Below are 16527 nucleotides of genomic sequence, written 5' to 3'. Positions count from 1 at the left end.
GTCTTTAATATATACAAAGATTTGGTTAGGAAGTTTGTTTGTACCTGTAGAGTTCTCATTAAAATCGGATTATTACATCCTAATTTGTCACTGCGATGTTGTTTATAAAGCCGGGAAATTTAGATGCAATCCATGTAAACTAATTCATTCTTGAACAAACTGATTTTTTTTTATCAATCTAAAACAGTAGTTAAATCTTTATATATTGTTTTCATTTTTATTAATATGGATTTTGTTTTTGAAAAATTAAAACACAACTAAATATATATCGCTTTATATGTATAGTTGTGAGAATTAATTATTCCCCATCCTACCGATTTTGATTACTTTCAATCTGTCAATACCTATATCATGTATATTTTTGGCAATGCACAAGGTCATGCGTTTCTCGGATTGTTTATGACATCTTTACACTAATCTGTTAGATATGCATTGAGTATGAGAAAACATGGTTTTTTAATAAGTTGTAATTGGCTTTGAACTAGCTTTCAGTAACTGCGAGTACTCATATTTCGGTGCTTCGTGTCTATTGTTTTAATTTTAGTTATTTTTGCGCCTCGTTCTGATCTTTTGAGTTAAGCCATTTGCAACTGATTTTTAAAGGCAGTGCTTTAATGCCTTTCTGGTTGCCGGGTTAATACTTCCTTCCGCGATATCCAACTTATCTACGTGGGGGGTCATTAGGCTCCAAGTAGATCCGGAAATGTTGAATTCTCTCCTCTTCTTATTGCGATATAAAATGTTTTTTGTTTCATTTCATTTACATTGGGAAATAGAGAAACGATTATTGTGTTTTGTTAGTTTTAAAAACTTTTGATATATTTGTATTTTGAATTATAAGCAGTCAACCGATTGACAAACTAGAATTATTTGAATTCCGTGTGGAAAGAGCTCGGGTTAATTTCGAGTGTTATCTGCAATCTAGATGTTTATAAATCATTTCAGTCGTTGATATAATAATTAAAGGTCGACTGAACATGAATTATATTATACAATTTAAAGCGCATTTCTGTTTATGCACGTGAACCCGTCTAACGTTATTGTTAATTCGCTGTTATATATAAAGTAGCAAATTATCGTTCCTGAATAGGTGGCTCCGTGGTAGCGGATCCTGTTCCTCAACTTCCGGTTTCTGCACTGTGCAACTATTTCAGTTATATTTTTAATTAACGATGCCAAGTACTTGTTGTTGTGTACCTGGATGTCATTTAAGAGGAGGACATGCATTTCCAAATGACTTAAAAAGAAGGAAAAGTTGGATCAACGCTATGGCCCATACGCAGATTGGACGAGAACACGATGAAATCGTGGAGTCCATCTCAATCAGCTGTTGTTTGCAAGGCACGTTTTACTGAAAAAGACTACGTGCAGGAAACTATTCATGGTAAAACTCTATTTTCTTTTTGAAATATATAGTTATATATGTAATCGCCATGCGAATAAACCAAAGTATGTTTACAACCGCAATTATCGTTTTAGAATAAAAGGGGGTGGTTAAGGTTCATCATAACAAATGGACAAATATGGCCGTATTTTCACCCCAAAAACTACTCTGTGTACAGACTTACTTGTGCAGTTTGGAAAGTTTTAAGGCCTGGCATCCACTAGATATATAAAAGTTAAATTTATTTTGCATATCAGAAAGATGAAATCTTTTTTGGATTATGATGGGCATTTTTTTCCGTTCCTGCAGAAAGTGTAAAAATAAACTAAGTTGGGATATAACTTTGAGATGCTCCCTCTCAGGTAACAACTGATTTGTATTGTATTGATTGTCCTTGATTGGCATGGACAATAGATATCTACACATCTATAGGTGAGTTAAAGGTAGTAACTGAGTGGACAGTATCAAATGCAATTCAGGTGTTTGTTTATTTTTACGCCTTCTGCAGGAAGGAAAAAAATGCCCATCATATTCAAAAAAAGATTTCATCTTTCTGATATGCAAAATAAATATAAATTTTATATATGTAGTGGATGCCAGGCCTTAAAACTTTCCAAACTGCACAGGTAAGTCTGTACACAGAGTAGTTTTTGAGGTGAAAATACGGCCATATTTGTCCATTTGTTATGATGAACCTTAATTCAAGACGTCATAATTTTTTGGATTACGATTCAATGTGATCTGTTTGAGATTTTTTGGTGATTGCTACAATTATAATGATTTCTTACAAGAGGTATATCATACTGAGAATTATTTTAGCAGTAATGATGCTAATGTAGTAATGACAGGAATGCATAAGCTATGCCTCATAGACTTTCTTGAAAAATATCAATGACAATGTTAACAGGAACAAAACAATGACATGCTCTCATCTATATTAGATCATATTATAGTTATTTAGGTACAAACAATATACGTTTGTTGCATAAGTCTCTCATTGTTTGTCCTTTGGATTTACATAACATACATTGAATCAGGCAAACATAGTTTTATCCAGATTGTAATGAATAAATCTAGTTAATATTTCGCCAGGTAGTACAAAGTATACATTTACGTTTCTCGCTGCATTAAAGACCCATTGGTGGCCTTCGGCTGTTATCAGCTCTATGGTCGGGTTGTTGTCTCTTTGACACATTCCCCATTTCCATTCTCAATTTTATTGCTATTGGAAGTTCATTTAATTATAAAAAACTAATGTTTTATAACCTTTTTCAGGGCGCAAACCCACCATACAGAGACTTAAGTCTACTGCCATTCCCAGCCTATTTTCCTGGACCAAGCAAGAGACTGAATTGTCCGCAAAAAGAAAAATCAGGGCAGTTTCCTGTGAAAACAAAAGAACTAAACTTGATGAATATTGTAGTAGAAATCTAGAGGAAAGTTTGGATTGTAAAGTTGGTTTTCCTGAAGAAGTCATTCATACTGCAGAAAGGATTTATGACTGTCCACCACCAACTGCCGAGCTAATGTTGAGCTTCACAGATGGAATTACGCAAACACCATCAATGCCTATGTTTTCAGCAGAGAATTTTTAAATGAAGACACGTGACACAGCCATGCATTTTTATACTGGTTTAGAGTTGTAAACTAAATTTTTATTTGTTTTGACCACATTTGGTCCAGCAGCACATTGTTTGAGATACATATATTTTCAAATTGATAGGGTGTCAGTTGAAAATCAGTTTTTTTATGACTTTGATGAAATTGAGGCATTACACAACCAACTTAGAACTGTCTAGATTCTAGATTGAATCTAGTGTTAAGAATATTGTGTATACATGGATTGTTTTTATGTCTAAACAGTGGTGTGAGGCTAACACTTGGCCATCTAGTGGTTTATCAGGTATTTTTCACCATCCAACTTCAAATTAAAGTTTCCTACGACTTGGATTATTATTGACAGCACAGAATATCCCGTGATAAAACCTATAGCTCCTAGAGCTCAGGCAACCTTTTCATCATATAAAAACATATATCGCTTTATATGTATAGTTGTGAGAATTAATTATTCCCCATCCTACCGATTTTGATTACTTTCAATCTGTCAATACCTATATCATGTATATTTTTGGCAATGCACAAGGTCATGCGTTTCTCGGATTGTTTATGACATCTTTACACTAATCTGTTAGATATGCATTGAGTATGAGAAAACATGGTTTTTTAATAAGTTGTAATTGGCTTTGAACTAGCTTTCAGTAACTGCGAGTACTCATATTTCGGTGCTTCGTGTCTATTGTTTTAATTTTAGTTATTTTTGCGCCTCGTTCTGATCTTTTGAGTTAAGCCATTTGCAACTGATTTTTAAAGGCAGTGCTTTAATGCCTTTCTGGTTGCCGGATTAATACTTCCTTCCGCGATATCCAACTTATCTACGTGGGGGGTCATTAGGCTCCAAGTAGATCCGGAAATGTTGAATTCTCTCCTCTTCTTATTGCGATATAAAATGTTTTTTGTTTCATTTCATTTACATTGGGAAATAGAGAAACGATTATTGTGTTTTGTTAGTTTTAAAAACTTTTGATATATTTGTATTTTGAATTATAAGCAGTCAACCGATTGACAAACTAAAATTATTTGAATTCCGTGTGGAAAGAGCTCGGGTTAATTTCGAGTGTTATCTGCAATCTAGATGTTTATAAATCATTTCAGTCGTTGATATAATAATTAAAGGTCGACTGAACATGAATTATATTATACAATTTAAAGCGCATTTCTGTTTTTATGCACGTGAACCCGTCTAACGTTATTGTTAATTCGCTGTTATATATAAAGTAGCAAATTATCGTTCCTGAATAGGTGGCTCCGTGGTAGCGGATCCTGTTCCTCAACTTCCGGTTTCTGCACTGTGCAACTATTTCAGTTATATTTTTAATTAACGATGCCAAGTACTTGTTGTTGTGTACCTGGATGTCATTTAAGAGGAGGACATGCATTTCCAAATGACTTAAAAAGAAGGAAAAGTTGGATCAACGCTATGGCCCATACGCAGATTGGACGAGAACACGATGAAATCGTGGAGTCCATCTCAATCAGCTGTTGTTTGCAAGGCACGTTTTACTGAAAAAGACTACGTGCAGGAAACTATTCATGGTAAAACTCTATTTTCTTTTTGAAATATATAGTTATATATGTAATCGCCATGCGAATAAACCAAAGTCTGTTTACAACCGCAATTATCGTTTTAGAATAAAAGGGGGTGGTTAAGGTTCATCATAACAAATGGACAAATATGGCCGTATTTTCACCCCAAAAACTACTCTGTGTACAGACTTACTTGTGCAGTTTGGAAAGTTTTAAGGCCTGGCATCCACTAGATATATAAAAGTTAAATTTATTTTGCATATCAGAAAGATGAAATCTTTTTTGGATTATGATGGGCATTTTTTTCCGTTCCTGCAGAAAGTGTAAAAATAAACTAAGTTGGGATATAACTTTGAGATGCTCCCTCTCAGGTAACAACTGATTTGTATTGTATTGATTGTCCTTGATTGGCATGGACAATAGATATCTACACATCTATAGGTGAGTTAAAGGTAGTAACTGAGTGGACAGTATCAAATGCAATTCAGGTGTTTGTTTATTTTTACGCCTTCTGCAGGAAGGAAAAAAATGCCCATCATATTCAAAAAAAGATTTCATCTTTCTGATATGCAAAATAAATATAAATTTTATATATGTAGTGGATGCCAGGCCTTAAAACTTTCCAAACTGCACAGGTAAGTCTGTACACAGAGTAGTTTTTGAGGTGAAAATACGGCCATATTTGTCCATTTGTTATGATGAACCTTAATTCAAGACGTCATAATTTTTTGGATTACGATTCAATGTGATCTGTTTGAGATTTTTTGGTGATTGCTACAATTATAATGATTTCTTACAAGAGGTATATCATACTGAGAATTATTTTAGCAGTAATGATGCTAATGTAGTAATGACAGGAATGCATAAGCTATGCCTCATAGACTTTCTTGAAAAATATCAATGACAATGTTAACAGGAACAAAACAATGACATGCTCTCATCTATATTAGATCATATTATAGTTATTTAGGTACAAACAATATACGTTTGTTGCATAAGTCTCTCATTGTTTGTCCTTTGGATTTACATAACATACATTGAATCAGGCAAACATAGTTTTATCCAGATTGTAATGAATAAATCTAGTTAATATTTCGCCAGGTAGTACAAAGTATACATTTACGTTTCTCGCTGCATTGAAGACCCATTGGTGGCCTTCGGCTGTTATCAGCTCTATGGTCGGGTTGTTGTCTCTTTGACACATTCCCCATTTCCATTCTCAATTTTATTGCTATTGGAAGTTCATTTAATTATAAAAAAACTAATGTTTTATAACCTTTTTCAGGGCGCAAACCCACCATACAGAGACTTAAGTCTACTGCCATTCCCAGCCTATTTTCCTGGACCAAGCAAGAGACTGAATCGTCCGCAAAAAGAAAAATCAGGGCAGTTTCCTGTGAAAACAAAAGAACTAAACTTGATGAATATTGTAGTAGAAATCTAGAGGAAAGTTTGGATTGTAAAGTTGGTTTTCCTGAAGAAGTCATTCATACTGCAGAAAGGATTTATGACTGTCCACCACCAACTGCCGAGCTAATGTTGAGCTTCACAGATGGAATTACGCAAACACCATCAATGCCTATGTTTTCAGCAGAGAATTTTTAAATGAAGACACGTGACACAGCCATGCATTTTTATACTGGTTTAGAGTTGTATACTAAATTTTTATTTGTTTTGACCACATTTGGTCCAGCAGCACATTGTTTGAGATACATATATTTTCAAATTGATAGGGTGTCAGTTGAAAATCAGTTTTTTTATGACTTTGATGAAATTGAGGCATTACACAACCAACTTTGAACTGTCTAGATTCTAGATTGAATCTAGTGTTAAGAATATTGTGTATACATGGATTGTTTTTATGTCTAAACAGTGGTGTGAGGCTAACACTTGGCCATCTAGTGGTTTATCAGGTATTTTTCACCATCCAACTTCAAATTAAAGTTTCCTACGACTTGGATTATTATTGACAGCACAGAATATCCCGTGATAAAACCTAAAGCTCCTAGAGCTCAGGCAACCTTTTCATCATATAAAAACAGAAACACTGAAAATTCTTGAATGTTCGACACCTGGTGGTTTAGTCAACTATTTCTCTAATGCATACATGTACATTGTATGTTGGTTGTACCAGTGACTATGAAATAGTTGAAAGATGTAGAATAGTTCAATTATGTGATCCAGGTGACAGTGTGATGGCAGACAAAGGTTTAAATGTGCAAGATTTGTTTGCTAACTTTTTTCAAAAAAAGAAACATAATTAGTTCCAAAACTCTTATACGGGATAGAAAAGTCTCCAATTAACACGTGCACATAAAACGAATTATTGGACTTGGCAAAACATACAAAATTCTAATAAAAATCCTATGAATGGAACTGAAACAAAACTTTCATCTGAAATAACATTTAGTTGTTTTATGTTGTGTAATTTTAGAACTTGTATTGTGCCAAAGGATGCATAAATAAAAGTGACGCAATGAATTTTGTTCTGGTATATATATATATTTACAATTACATGCACATGTAAATTGTAATGCATATAAAAATAAGGAGATGTGGTATGATATTCAGTGAGTTTATCGAACTAAAGTGCATAAGAAATGGGTTTAAGTAGTTACAGGTGTTACTGTCACCATACAATCTCCAACAATGAGAAAAACTCGTACGTGTAAAAAATTTCAGAGATCTTACAACTAAGTTTTGTTGTCTCACCTTGACTTTGGTGAATTTTTTATATCTGTTGATGTAAATATAAAAAAGATGTGGTATGATTGCCAATGAGACAACTCTCCACAAGAGACCAAATGACACAGAAATTAACAGCTATAGGTCACAGTACGGCCTTCAACAATGAGCAAAGCCCATACCGCACACTCAGCTATTAAAGGCCCCGAAATGACAATGTATAACAATTCAAACAAGAAAACTTACGGCCTAATTTATGTACAAAAAATGAATGAATATAACAAATATGCAACACATAAACAAACGACAACCACTGAATTACACTTTTACAGGCTCCTGACTTGGGACAGGCACATACATGTACATACAGAATGTGGCTGGCTTAAACATGTTAGTGGGATCCCAACCCTCCCCCTAACCTGGGACAGTGGTGTAACAGTACAATATAAGAATGAACTATAAAAATCAGTTGAAAGAGGCTTAACTCATCAGATGGATAAATACAAATACAAGTGGACGTGGTCGGGTAGTTGTACATCCAAACAACAAAAAGACACTAAGTACAGATCTGAGAGTACTCGCAGTTACTGACAGCTAGTTCAAAGCCACTAACAACTGATAAAAAAATCTTGCATCTAAGACTAAATTATCAATCCGTAAGCTCCCTTTAGAATTTTATAAATTTTAGATTTTACATTTCTGAGTTATGGGGTTTTATTCATTAAAAAAGGGGGGATTTTCCAGTTTTTGGACAACAACTCAAAAATGCTTTAAGCAGTTCACATGAAACTTTGGTGAATTATTTATAGCTATTGATGTAATCTCCCTATTGATTTTCATAAATTTCAAATATGACATTGAGAAGAAATTGAACTTTATTTGTTTATAGTCTGGCAACAGATTTATTAAGTATTGCACAACAGCAAGAAATCTTTAATTGAATATAAATTCAATTCATATAACCGATTTCAAGTTCTTTGACTACATTTATTCAGAAACTATAATATGTCAAATATTTAATTACAATCCAAATTCAGACCTGTATCAAGCTTGAATATTGTGTCCATTTTTGCCCCAACTGTTCAGGGTTGGACCTCTGCGGGTGTATCCAGCTGCGCTCAGCGAATCAGTTTATTTCTTAATTAAGAACTCCTTTTTGTCGAGCCTTCGACTTTAGTCGAAAAAGCGAGACATAGCGATCCTACATTCCGTCGGCGGCGGCGGCGTCCACAAATATTCACTCTGTGGTTAAAGTTTTTGAAATTTTAATAACTTTCTTAAACTATCCTGGATTTCTACCAAACTTGGACAGAAGCTTGTTTATGATCATAAGATAGTATCCAGAAGTAAATTTTGTAAAAATAAAATTCCATTTTTTCCGTATTTTTATTTATAAATGGACTTAGTTTTTCTGCCGGGAAATATTACATTAACTCTGTGGTTAAAGTTTTTAAAATTTTAATAACTTTCTTAAACTGTCCTGGGTTTGTACCAAACTTGGACAGAAGCTTGTTTATGATCGTAAGATAGTATTTAGAAGTAAATTTTGTAAAAAAATAAAATTCCATTTTTTCGGTATTTTACGTTTAAATGGACTTAGATTTTCTGCCAGGAAACAACATATTCACTCTGTGGTTAAAGTTTTTAAAATTTTAATAACTTTCTTATACTATTTTGGATTTGTACCAAACTTGGACAGAAGCTTGTTTATGATCAAATGCTAGTATCTAGAAGGAAATTTTGTTTTCTTCCAGTTAACATTACATTCAGTCTGCAGTTAAAGTTTATAAACATTTATTAGATTCATAAACTATCCTGGATTTTTACCAAACTTGGACAGAAGCTTCTTACAATCAAAAGATAGTATCAAGAGGAATATTTTTATTGATTTACTTCCTCATTTTTGTTGAGCCTGCGATTAACAGAAAAAGTAGGCGAGACACTGGGTTCCGCGGAACCCTTACGAATTGTTTCATTCATAAATTACTTTATGCTTGGAAATATAATTTTGCTTGGAGTTATAGTTTCTAAAAAAAGTATTGTCATTGAAAGAGTTGACATGTTGCAATGTACATTTATTCTACATAGTTCTATGGTACCAAATCCAAAGTTTATATAAAAGAAAGAAGTCAAAGGTTTCCCATCATAGTTTAGTTACATACATTTTTTTTGTACCTGAGGTCGTTGAATATAGATCATTAATATATAAATAAGGAGATGTGTTATGATTGCCAATGAAACAACTATCATCCATACTTACAAGTAACAAACCACATTTGCAGAGTTGAATAAAATACAGTTGATAACATTTACTTATTACTAAAAAGAAAATGCTTAACTATTTTAAGCAGTATTTGAATATCAATTATATGGTCATTTTTATAAATTTCCTGTTACAAAACTTTGAACTTTTCGAAAAACTAAGGATTTTCTTATCCAAGGAATAGATTACCTTAGCCGTATTTGGCACAACTTTTTGGAATTTTGGGTCCTCAATGCTCTTCAACTTTGTACTTGTTTGGCTTTATTACTATTTTGATCTGAGCATCACTGGTTAGTCTTATGTAGACGAAACACTTGTCTGGCGTATTTAATTATAATCCTGGTACCTTTGATAACTAATTTGACTATAAACATAGATAAAAAAGGTACAAACTGGACATAATGCACTAGTTCATAAACAAGTGAGAACAATCGCCTTCATATAGTGCTCAGAATATGACATTCATAAAACTTGTTCAATATCATTAGAGAACTCTAAATCTTAAATACTGAAAGCCACCTCTGATAAGTACACTGTACTATGCAAGATAATGATATAACTGGACTAAACATACACACAACCTGTAATTAACTGCCTTTACAGCGCTTTCACGCTTTGATTACAGTTTGTTCTTATGTTGTGCTGTAACACTACTGTCCCAGGTTAGGGGACGGTTTAGCACTCAAAAACATGTTCAACCTCGCCACATTCTTTATGTGCCTGTCCCAAGTCAGGAGCCTGTACAACATAGTTCAGATGATTTCGTTGGTTCATGTCTGTTATATTTGTTTTTCGTACAGTGTTATGATTAATTTTTGAAGAAATGCTACAAACAAACAACGTCGAATTTGATGAAAATCAATCTTGCTTTTAAAATCACTTTCTAATCTTAAGTTTTATCACTATGTCAATATCATTATTGATATAAAAGCAAGTATTATCGCTTTCGTACGTAGTTATATTGCAATTGTTATTAATTGATATGTCATTACGCAACTTTTTGTGCATTCAGGTAAATTAATTGAGTCATATATTAAGCTAGACACATATTGTCAACAATATAATGTTGGTTTTTAGTTATCAATATTTTCGTGATTAGCGACTAATGTGAATATTTGCAATTGTAGTCTAAAGGTAATGTCTGTTAAGATCAATAAATGAATGTTCAGGCTAAAGATGGTTTATGTATATATGCGGCAAATTACTTATACATACCTGAATACAAGGATCCTGCGTGAAGGGTCCGGTAATCAAAGGTGTTTACATGTTCATTCGGAAGTAAATAATCACGTGACTAAAATGGCAGTTCTAGTTCTAACCTTTTATTTGACTTCACTTAGTATAATCGAGAACAAACGATGTGTAGAATAATTTACTGGAAAAAATGCACATATATATCACCCCCAGTCAGTTTGTTTTCAATTTATGAGTTTGACTGTCCCTCTGGTATCTTTCGTCCCTCTTTTATATTAATGAGCAAAACATACATTGCTAAATTTCTACATCAAGTCTCTTCATTGATTAATGCTCTATGCTATTTATATAACCAGAAGTCCATTACTAGACTAGTAATGGACTTCTGATATAACTTAAGACGAAAAAGATATTAACAAGTCTATATATATCCATAATTTATTTCAGTAACACCTTTGAAGATCAACGCTATACAGAAACCATATTGATAAAAAAATAACGTAGTATAGACATCACAGGGATAGATAGTCGGTCCTCGTCTGTATGCAGTCCAAATTCTTATGGGTGAGGTTTGTTTTTGTCCAAAGACAGAATGTTTCGATGAAAATTCATAGATATTAAATAAAGCGTGGTTGTCTTGCTTTGTTCTTTATTTTGTCAAGTTATTGAATTTATCAAATTATGAAGACTTGCTTTAATACTAAAAGTTAAATTTTATGTAAACCAATCTATCATATTCCTGTCTAATTAATCAACATCAGTAACTATATGTCAATAGGCACAAGTTTGATATTTTATAGTGTGTCTTTCTATGTTGTGATGTTACACTATTGTTTCAGAAAAAAGGGTGAAGGTTTGGTACCATTAAAACGTTTAAACCTGCTGCATTTGTTTGCACCTGTCCTAAGTCAGGAATCTGATGTTCAGTAGTTGTCGTTTGTTGATGTGGTTCATAAGTGTTTCTCGTTTCTCGTTTTTTATATAGATTAGGCAGTTGGTTTTCCCGTTTGAATGGTTTTACACTAGTAATTTTGGGGGCCCTTTATAGCTTACTGTTCGGTGTGAGCCAAGGCTCCGTGTTGAAGACCGTACTGTGACCTATAATGGTTTACTTTTATAAATGTTGACTTGGATGGAGAGTTGTCTCATTGGCACTCATACCACATCTTCTTATATTTATCGCCTGCATTGTTATATATGCTTTATTTGCAAGCAACACAAATAGCTAATATACATTTTGCAATTGTGGTTTTTGGAAAACTTAAAGACAGAGATGCCAATAAAATGCATATTTTCAGCCTGTAGATGTACAATGTCGTAAATACCTGAATACAGCGATCTTCCGAAGAGGGCACAGCAGTCATTACATGTGTACTGCAGTCATTATTCAGGTGTACTTCATGTCAACAATCAATTTCAAATTAACTTATCACAAACTTCTGATTTTTTCAGTTGAAATCCATGGATTAATTTCAAGGTATACTAGTGCTAGAAATTTTAAGCAAAAAACAAAATAATGAAACTACTAGTACTATAATAATATATTGGAAGAAGTTGTTCGTTAGCTGTGTTGTTGGGTATATATTACAGCTCCTGCTTCACATAGTTTTGAGTCGCCAGACAAGAGCCATCAGTAAATGCGACTACTGTTGAGCCTGAACTCTGACCGTGTCCTTAATAACCTGTTTGGGAGTGTTAAGCTGTTTTATCTTTTAGCTTCCCTACCGGACTACAGTAACTTGGGGTTTTCATCAAAATCTGATTCATATTCAATTTCTGGTTAGGGATCATAGATTTATTCTTACGAGGAAGCTCCGAGCATGCTGGGAGGATGCTCAGAGCTTTTTCAGTAGGCTCTTCTCTGCAGTTTATGTGAAAATAATTATCATGATCCATTAAGATGTCAATCAAATCTTCACCACTTCTATAATAAGGAAAGTAGAGCATTATAGAGGAAGCTCAATTAACACCTGTGTAAACATCTAATCTATTCAAATACATTTTGCCTGAAATTTTACAAAACTATAGAATAGATAAGAAATTCTTCAACAGTACTGTGTAATGCTTGGAAAGAAATCTCATGTCTCCACAAAAAGTGAAAGTCATTTAACAAAAAATATACAATCATTATATTTTTAAAATAATCATTTCTTTTTTTATAATAAAAAAAATTCTCAAATTTTATAATTAGATGATATGATTTAAATATAGTTTATATTATATAATATGCTACATAAAAGTTATCAAGACCAAACAACAGTCAGGGGGAGATACTAAACGAGTTATTTTTTTTAGTTACTTATATTAATAGGTATTTTTTGTTTTTTTAAATTATTTGATATAATCTCAATTGTTATTTTAAATGTCAAAAGTGGACTAAATGTAGTTTTTAAGAATTTTTATATCATTTCATTAAGTAAAATTAAGTATTTATCCAACTTGAGATGAGTATAGAGAGATTACTTTAAAAATAATGACAAAAATATTACTTTTATAAATTATTTTATACATCTTCGAAAAACTAAGCATACTTACAATTATTTAAGGAACATATGTAATTGTTTTTGATAAATATTTCAAATTATAAATAACTTCAAGTCTTAATTAAATCACAAGGTTCCATCCATTTATATTTGTTCATCTCTAAGATTTTAAAGGAAAATGTTATTTTAATAGCCCCAAGAGACCAATCTATGACCAAGAAGTGTGGCATCAGAAAGGAAATAAGTGTTTCAGGAGGATTTAAATAGTTTTATACTGCATGGGGAAAATAACCAGATGTGAAAATTTGTTTAAGCTTGTAAAACCTGTATGAATGGACACCTATAGAAATAATATTAACAGAAGTTACTTATTCATGATATATAAGTAATATTTGAAACAACCTTGTTTTCAATATAACTTGTATAGGTTATTTTGAAAATTACTAGTTTAAGTAATGCCCTTAACTAAACAATGGTATTTTTTTTTTATAAAATAGCAAAGTTAGTTTTTTATATAAAATATTTTTGCAATTTTAGGGGACATGGCTACTAAAGCTTGTAAACAGAGAAAAAAAGGGGGGATAGAATTTGGTTGGTTAATTCTGGTGATGTCTTCTTTCTTATATGCACTGAAAAAATTATGTTGTTTTATTACTATAGTACAGGACAAGAAAAAACTTTACTCATGTCAAGTATTTCTTTATTTAAAACATAGATAAATTCTGCACATATTTTTGGAAAAATACCAATTAAACAAAGACTGATAGGGGGAAACAATTTTATATTAGATTTTCATTCAAGTACAGGTCAGGATAAAACTTCACTTATATAATTATGCCAAGTATTTCTTTATTTAAAATAAAACCAAATCTGTACAATTATAAAAAAAAAATGACAATTAAAGTGAGACGTACTAGAGGGAAAACAATGGTGGTATTACCTCCTCAACTTTTCTTAGAGTAGCCATAATTTTTTTTATAAAAAACTAACTTTGCTATTTTATAAAAAAAAAAAAAATTATCATTGTTTTAATAGTTAGGGGCATTACTTAAACAAGTAATTTTCAAAATTACTTATACAAGTTACATTGAAAACAAGGTTGTTTCAAATATTACTTATATATCATGAATAAGTAACTTCTGTTAATATTATTTCTATAGGTGTCCATTCATACAGGTTTTACAAGCTTTACCAAATTTCCACATCTGGTTATTTTCCCCATGCAGTATAAAACTATTTAAATCCTCCTGAAACACTAATTGCCTTTCTGATGCCACACTTCTTGGTCATAGATTGGTCTCTTGGGGCTATTAAAATAACATTTTCCTTTAAAATCTTAGAGATGAACAAATATAAATGGATGGAACTTTGTGATTTAATTAAGACTTGAAGTTATTTATAATTTGAAATCTTTATCAAAAACAATTACATATGTTCCTTAAATAATTGTAAGTATGCTTAGTTTTTCGAAGATGTATAAAATAATTTATAAAAGTAATATTTTTGTCATTATTTTTAAAGTAATCTCTCTATACTCATCTCAAGTTGGATAAATACTTAATTTTACTTAATGAAATGATGAAAAAATTCTTAAAAACTACATTTAGTCCACTTTTGACATTTAAAATAACTATTGAGTTTATATCAAATAATTTAAAAAAACAAAAAATACCTATTAATATATATTAAGTAACTAAAAAAAATAACTTGTTTAGTATCGCCCCCTGACTATTGTTTGTGTCTTGATAACTTTTATGTAGCATATTATATAATATAAATTATATTTAAATCATATCATCTAATTATAAGATTTGAGAATTTTTTTTATTATAAAAAAAGAAATGATTAATAAATATAATAATTGTATATTTTTTGTTAAATGACTTTCACTTTTTTGTGGAGACTTGAGATTTCTTTCCAAGCATTACACAGTACTGTTGAAGAATTTCTTATCTTTTCTATAATTTGTAAAATGTCATGCAAAATGTATTTGAATAGATCAGTTGTTTACACAGGTGTTAATTGAGCTTCCTCTATAATGCTCAACTTTCCTTATTATAGAAGTGGTGTAGATTTGATTGACATCTTAATGGATCATGATAATTATTTTCACATAAACTGCAGAGAAGAGCCTACTGAAAAAGCTCCGAGCATCCTCCGAGCATGCTCGGAGCTTCCTCGTAAGAATAAATCTATGATCCCTTATATAAGTTTTAAATCCTCATTTGTTGCCTTCAACATGTCACTTGATTTATAGCCTTTCTGCACTAATACATAATATCCTCATGGTCTAGTGGCAGCCAAAATTTCAACCCCTCCATCTGTGTCTACCTATCCAGCAGTTTCTTTTTATTATTTGTTTTATTGATTTATCTCTTCTCATCTTCATTTTTTGAAGAAAAAAAAAACATTGCTAATGGACATTAAGCAAATAATCAATCAAGATTCTTAAGATATTTATCATCTCCAAGCAGCTCTTTTTACTGTGCACAAATTAGATAATTCATCTTAATTACGGAAATAAATGCCTCTGGACGTAAGGCAAGCAACAATCATTCAATTTCATAACTGATGGTATATCTGTATAAAAATCATCTATAAAAATAAGATATGGTGAGATAAACCTAAGCATGACCCAGACAAAATTTGAGTGAAAGAGATTGACACTTAGTTTTTCTACAGACTAATCGTCTAATGTTATGCAATCCTGAAGTCAACTAAAGGATAGTGATGGGAGTCATTACAAATGGCTCTGCTCTGGTAAACAAATAAATTGTGATTCAAATTTAGAGAACTCTTCCAAGTAGTCAGTATTATTCGATTTAAACATAGCTTATTCCAATGCATGATGAACCATTATATCATTCCTAAACTCAATGAATATATTCACTGGGTACCTGAAAAATCTTTGTGGTGAATAATCATGACAAGTGTAATTACCAAATTCCAAGGGCTTTGATTGAAAGTTTGATTGAGTGGAAACAATTTTCAGACATATCAAGGGGTGATTATGTTGAACTTAGTTTTGTTAATGAATTTCACTGTACATATTTCTTTCTTGTACAAAACAAACTTTCCAGTTGGGTTGATTGACCATGTCAAGTTTTATTACCAAATTCAAAGGGGTTTCAAAGTTGATGATCAGGAACAATTTGTGATGGACAGAGGTACACATCTGGATAAGCTGATTACTCTAGGCCTTCCTATGATTAATCGGGGTCCCTTATAAAAGCCAGTCACAACAAAACTGGTAATGATATCTGATTGACATTAGTTGACATGTTGGATTATATAATGCAACATAAAACAGAACAAAATGTATTGTATGACAAACTGCCAGATTGTTTATTATTGGCTATACTTTACATACATAT

General features: G+C 31.9%; 2 protein-coding genes across 2 annotated transcripts; both read left to right on the top strand.

Moving 5' to 3' along the window:
* The first annotated feature begins 1084 nt into the window (after positions 1 to 1084).
* LOC127719683 (uncharacterized) lies at positions 1085 to 3409 on the top strand. The gene is made up of 2 exons (XM_052225922.1): positions 1085 to 1384; positions 2660 to 3409. Exons 1-2 carry the CDS (start codon positions 1300 to 1302, stop codon positions 2977 to 2979), a joined length of 405 nt encoding a protein of 134 aa, XP_052081882.1. The 5' UTR covers positions 1085 to 1299; the 3' UTR covers positions 2980 to 3409.
* An 828-nt stretch (positions 3410 to 4237) lies between these two features.
* On the top strand, positions 4238 to 7009 carry LOC127719684 (uncharacterized). The gene is made up of 2 exons (XM_052225923.1): positions 4238 to 4537; positions 5814 to 7009. The coding sequence occupies exons 1-2, from the start codon at positions 4453 to 4455 to the stop codon at positions 6131 to 6133; spliced, it is 405 nt and encodes a 134-aa protein (XP_052081883.1). The 5' UTR covers positions 4238 to 4452; the 3' UTR covers positions 6134 to 7009.
* The last annotated feature ends 9518 nt before the right edge of the window (positions 7010 to 16527 follow it).

The sequence above is a fragment of the Mytilus californianus genome, unplaced genomic scaffold (genome assembly GCF_021869535.1).
Source record: "Mytilus californianus isolate M0D057914Y unplaced genomic scaffold, xbMytCali1.0.p SCAF_11, whole genome shotgun sequence".
NCBI lineage: Eukaryota > Metazoa > Mollusca > Bivalvia > Mytilida > Mytilidae > Mytilus > Mytilus californianus.
Note: the sequence above shows the minus strand (reverse complement) of the source record. Positions and strands in the feature narration are given on the sequence as shown.

What these genes read in the sequence shown, in the direction of transcription:
- LOC127719683 (XM_052225922.1), top strand. Translation starts at nt 1,300, where the DNA reads ATGAAATCGTGGAGTCCATCTCAATCAGCTGTTGTTTGCAAGGCACGT. An exon ending in CGTGCAGGAAACTATTCATG is followed by an intron (nt 1,385 to 2,659) that starts GTAAAACTCTAT and finishes AACCTTTTTCAG; the next exon opens with GGCGCAAACCCACCATACAG.
- LOC127719684 (XM_052225923.1), top strand. Translation starts at nt 4,453, where the DNA reads ATGAAATCGTGGAGTCCATCTCAATCAGCTGTTGTTTGCAAGGCACGT. An exon ending in CGTGCAGGAAACTATTCATG is followed by an intron (nt 4,538 to 5,813) that starts GTAAAACTCTAT and finishes AACCTTTTTCAG; the next exon opens with GGCGCAAACCCACCATACAG.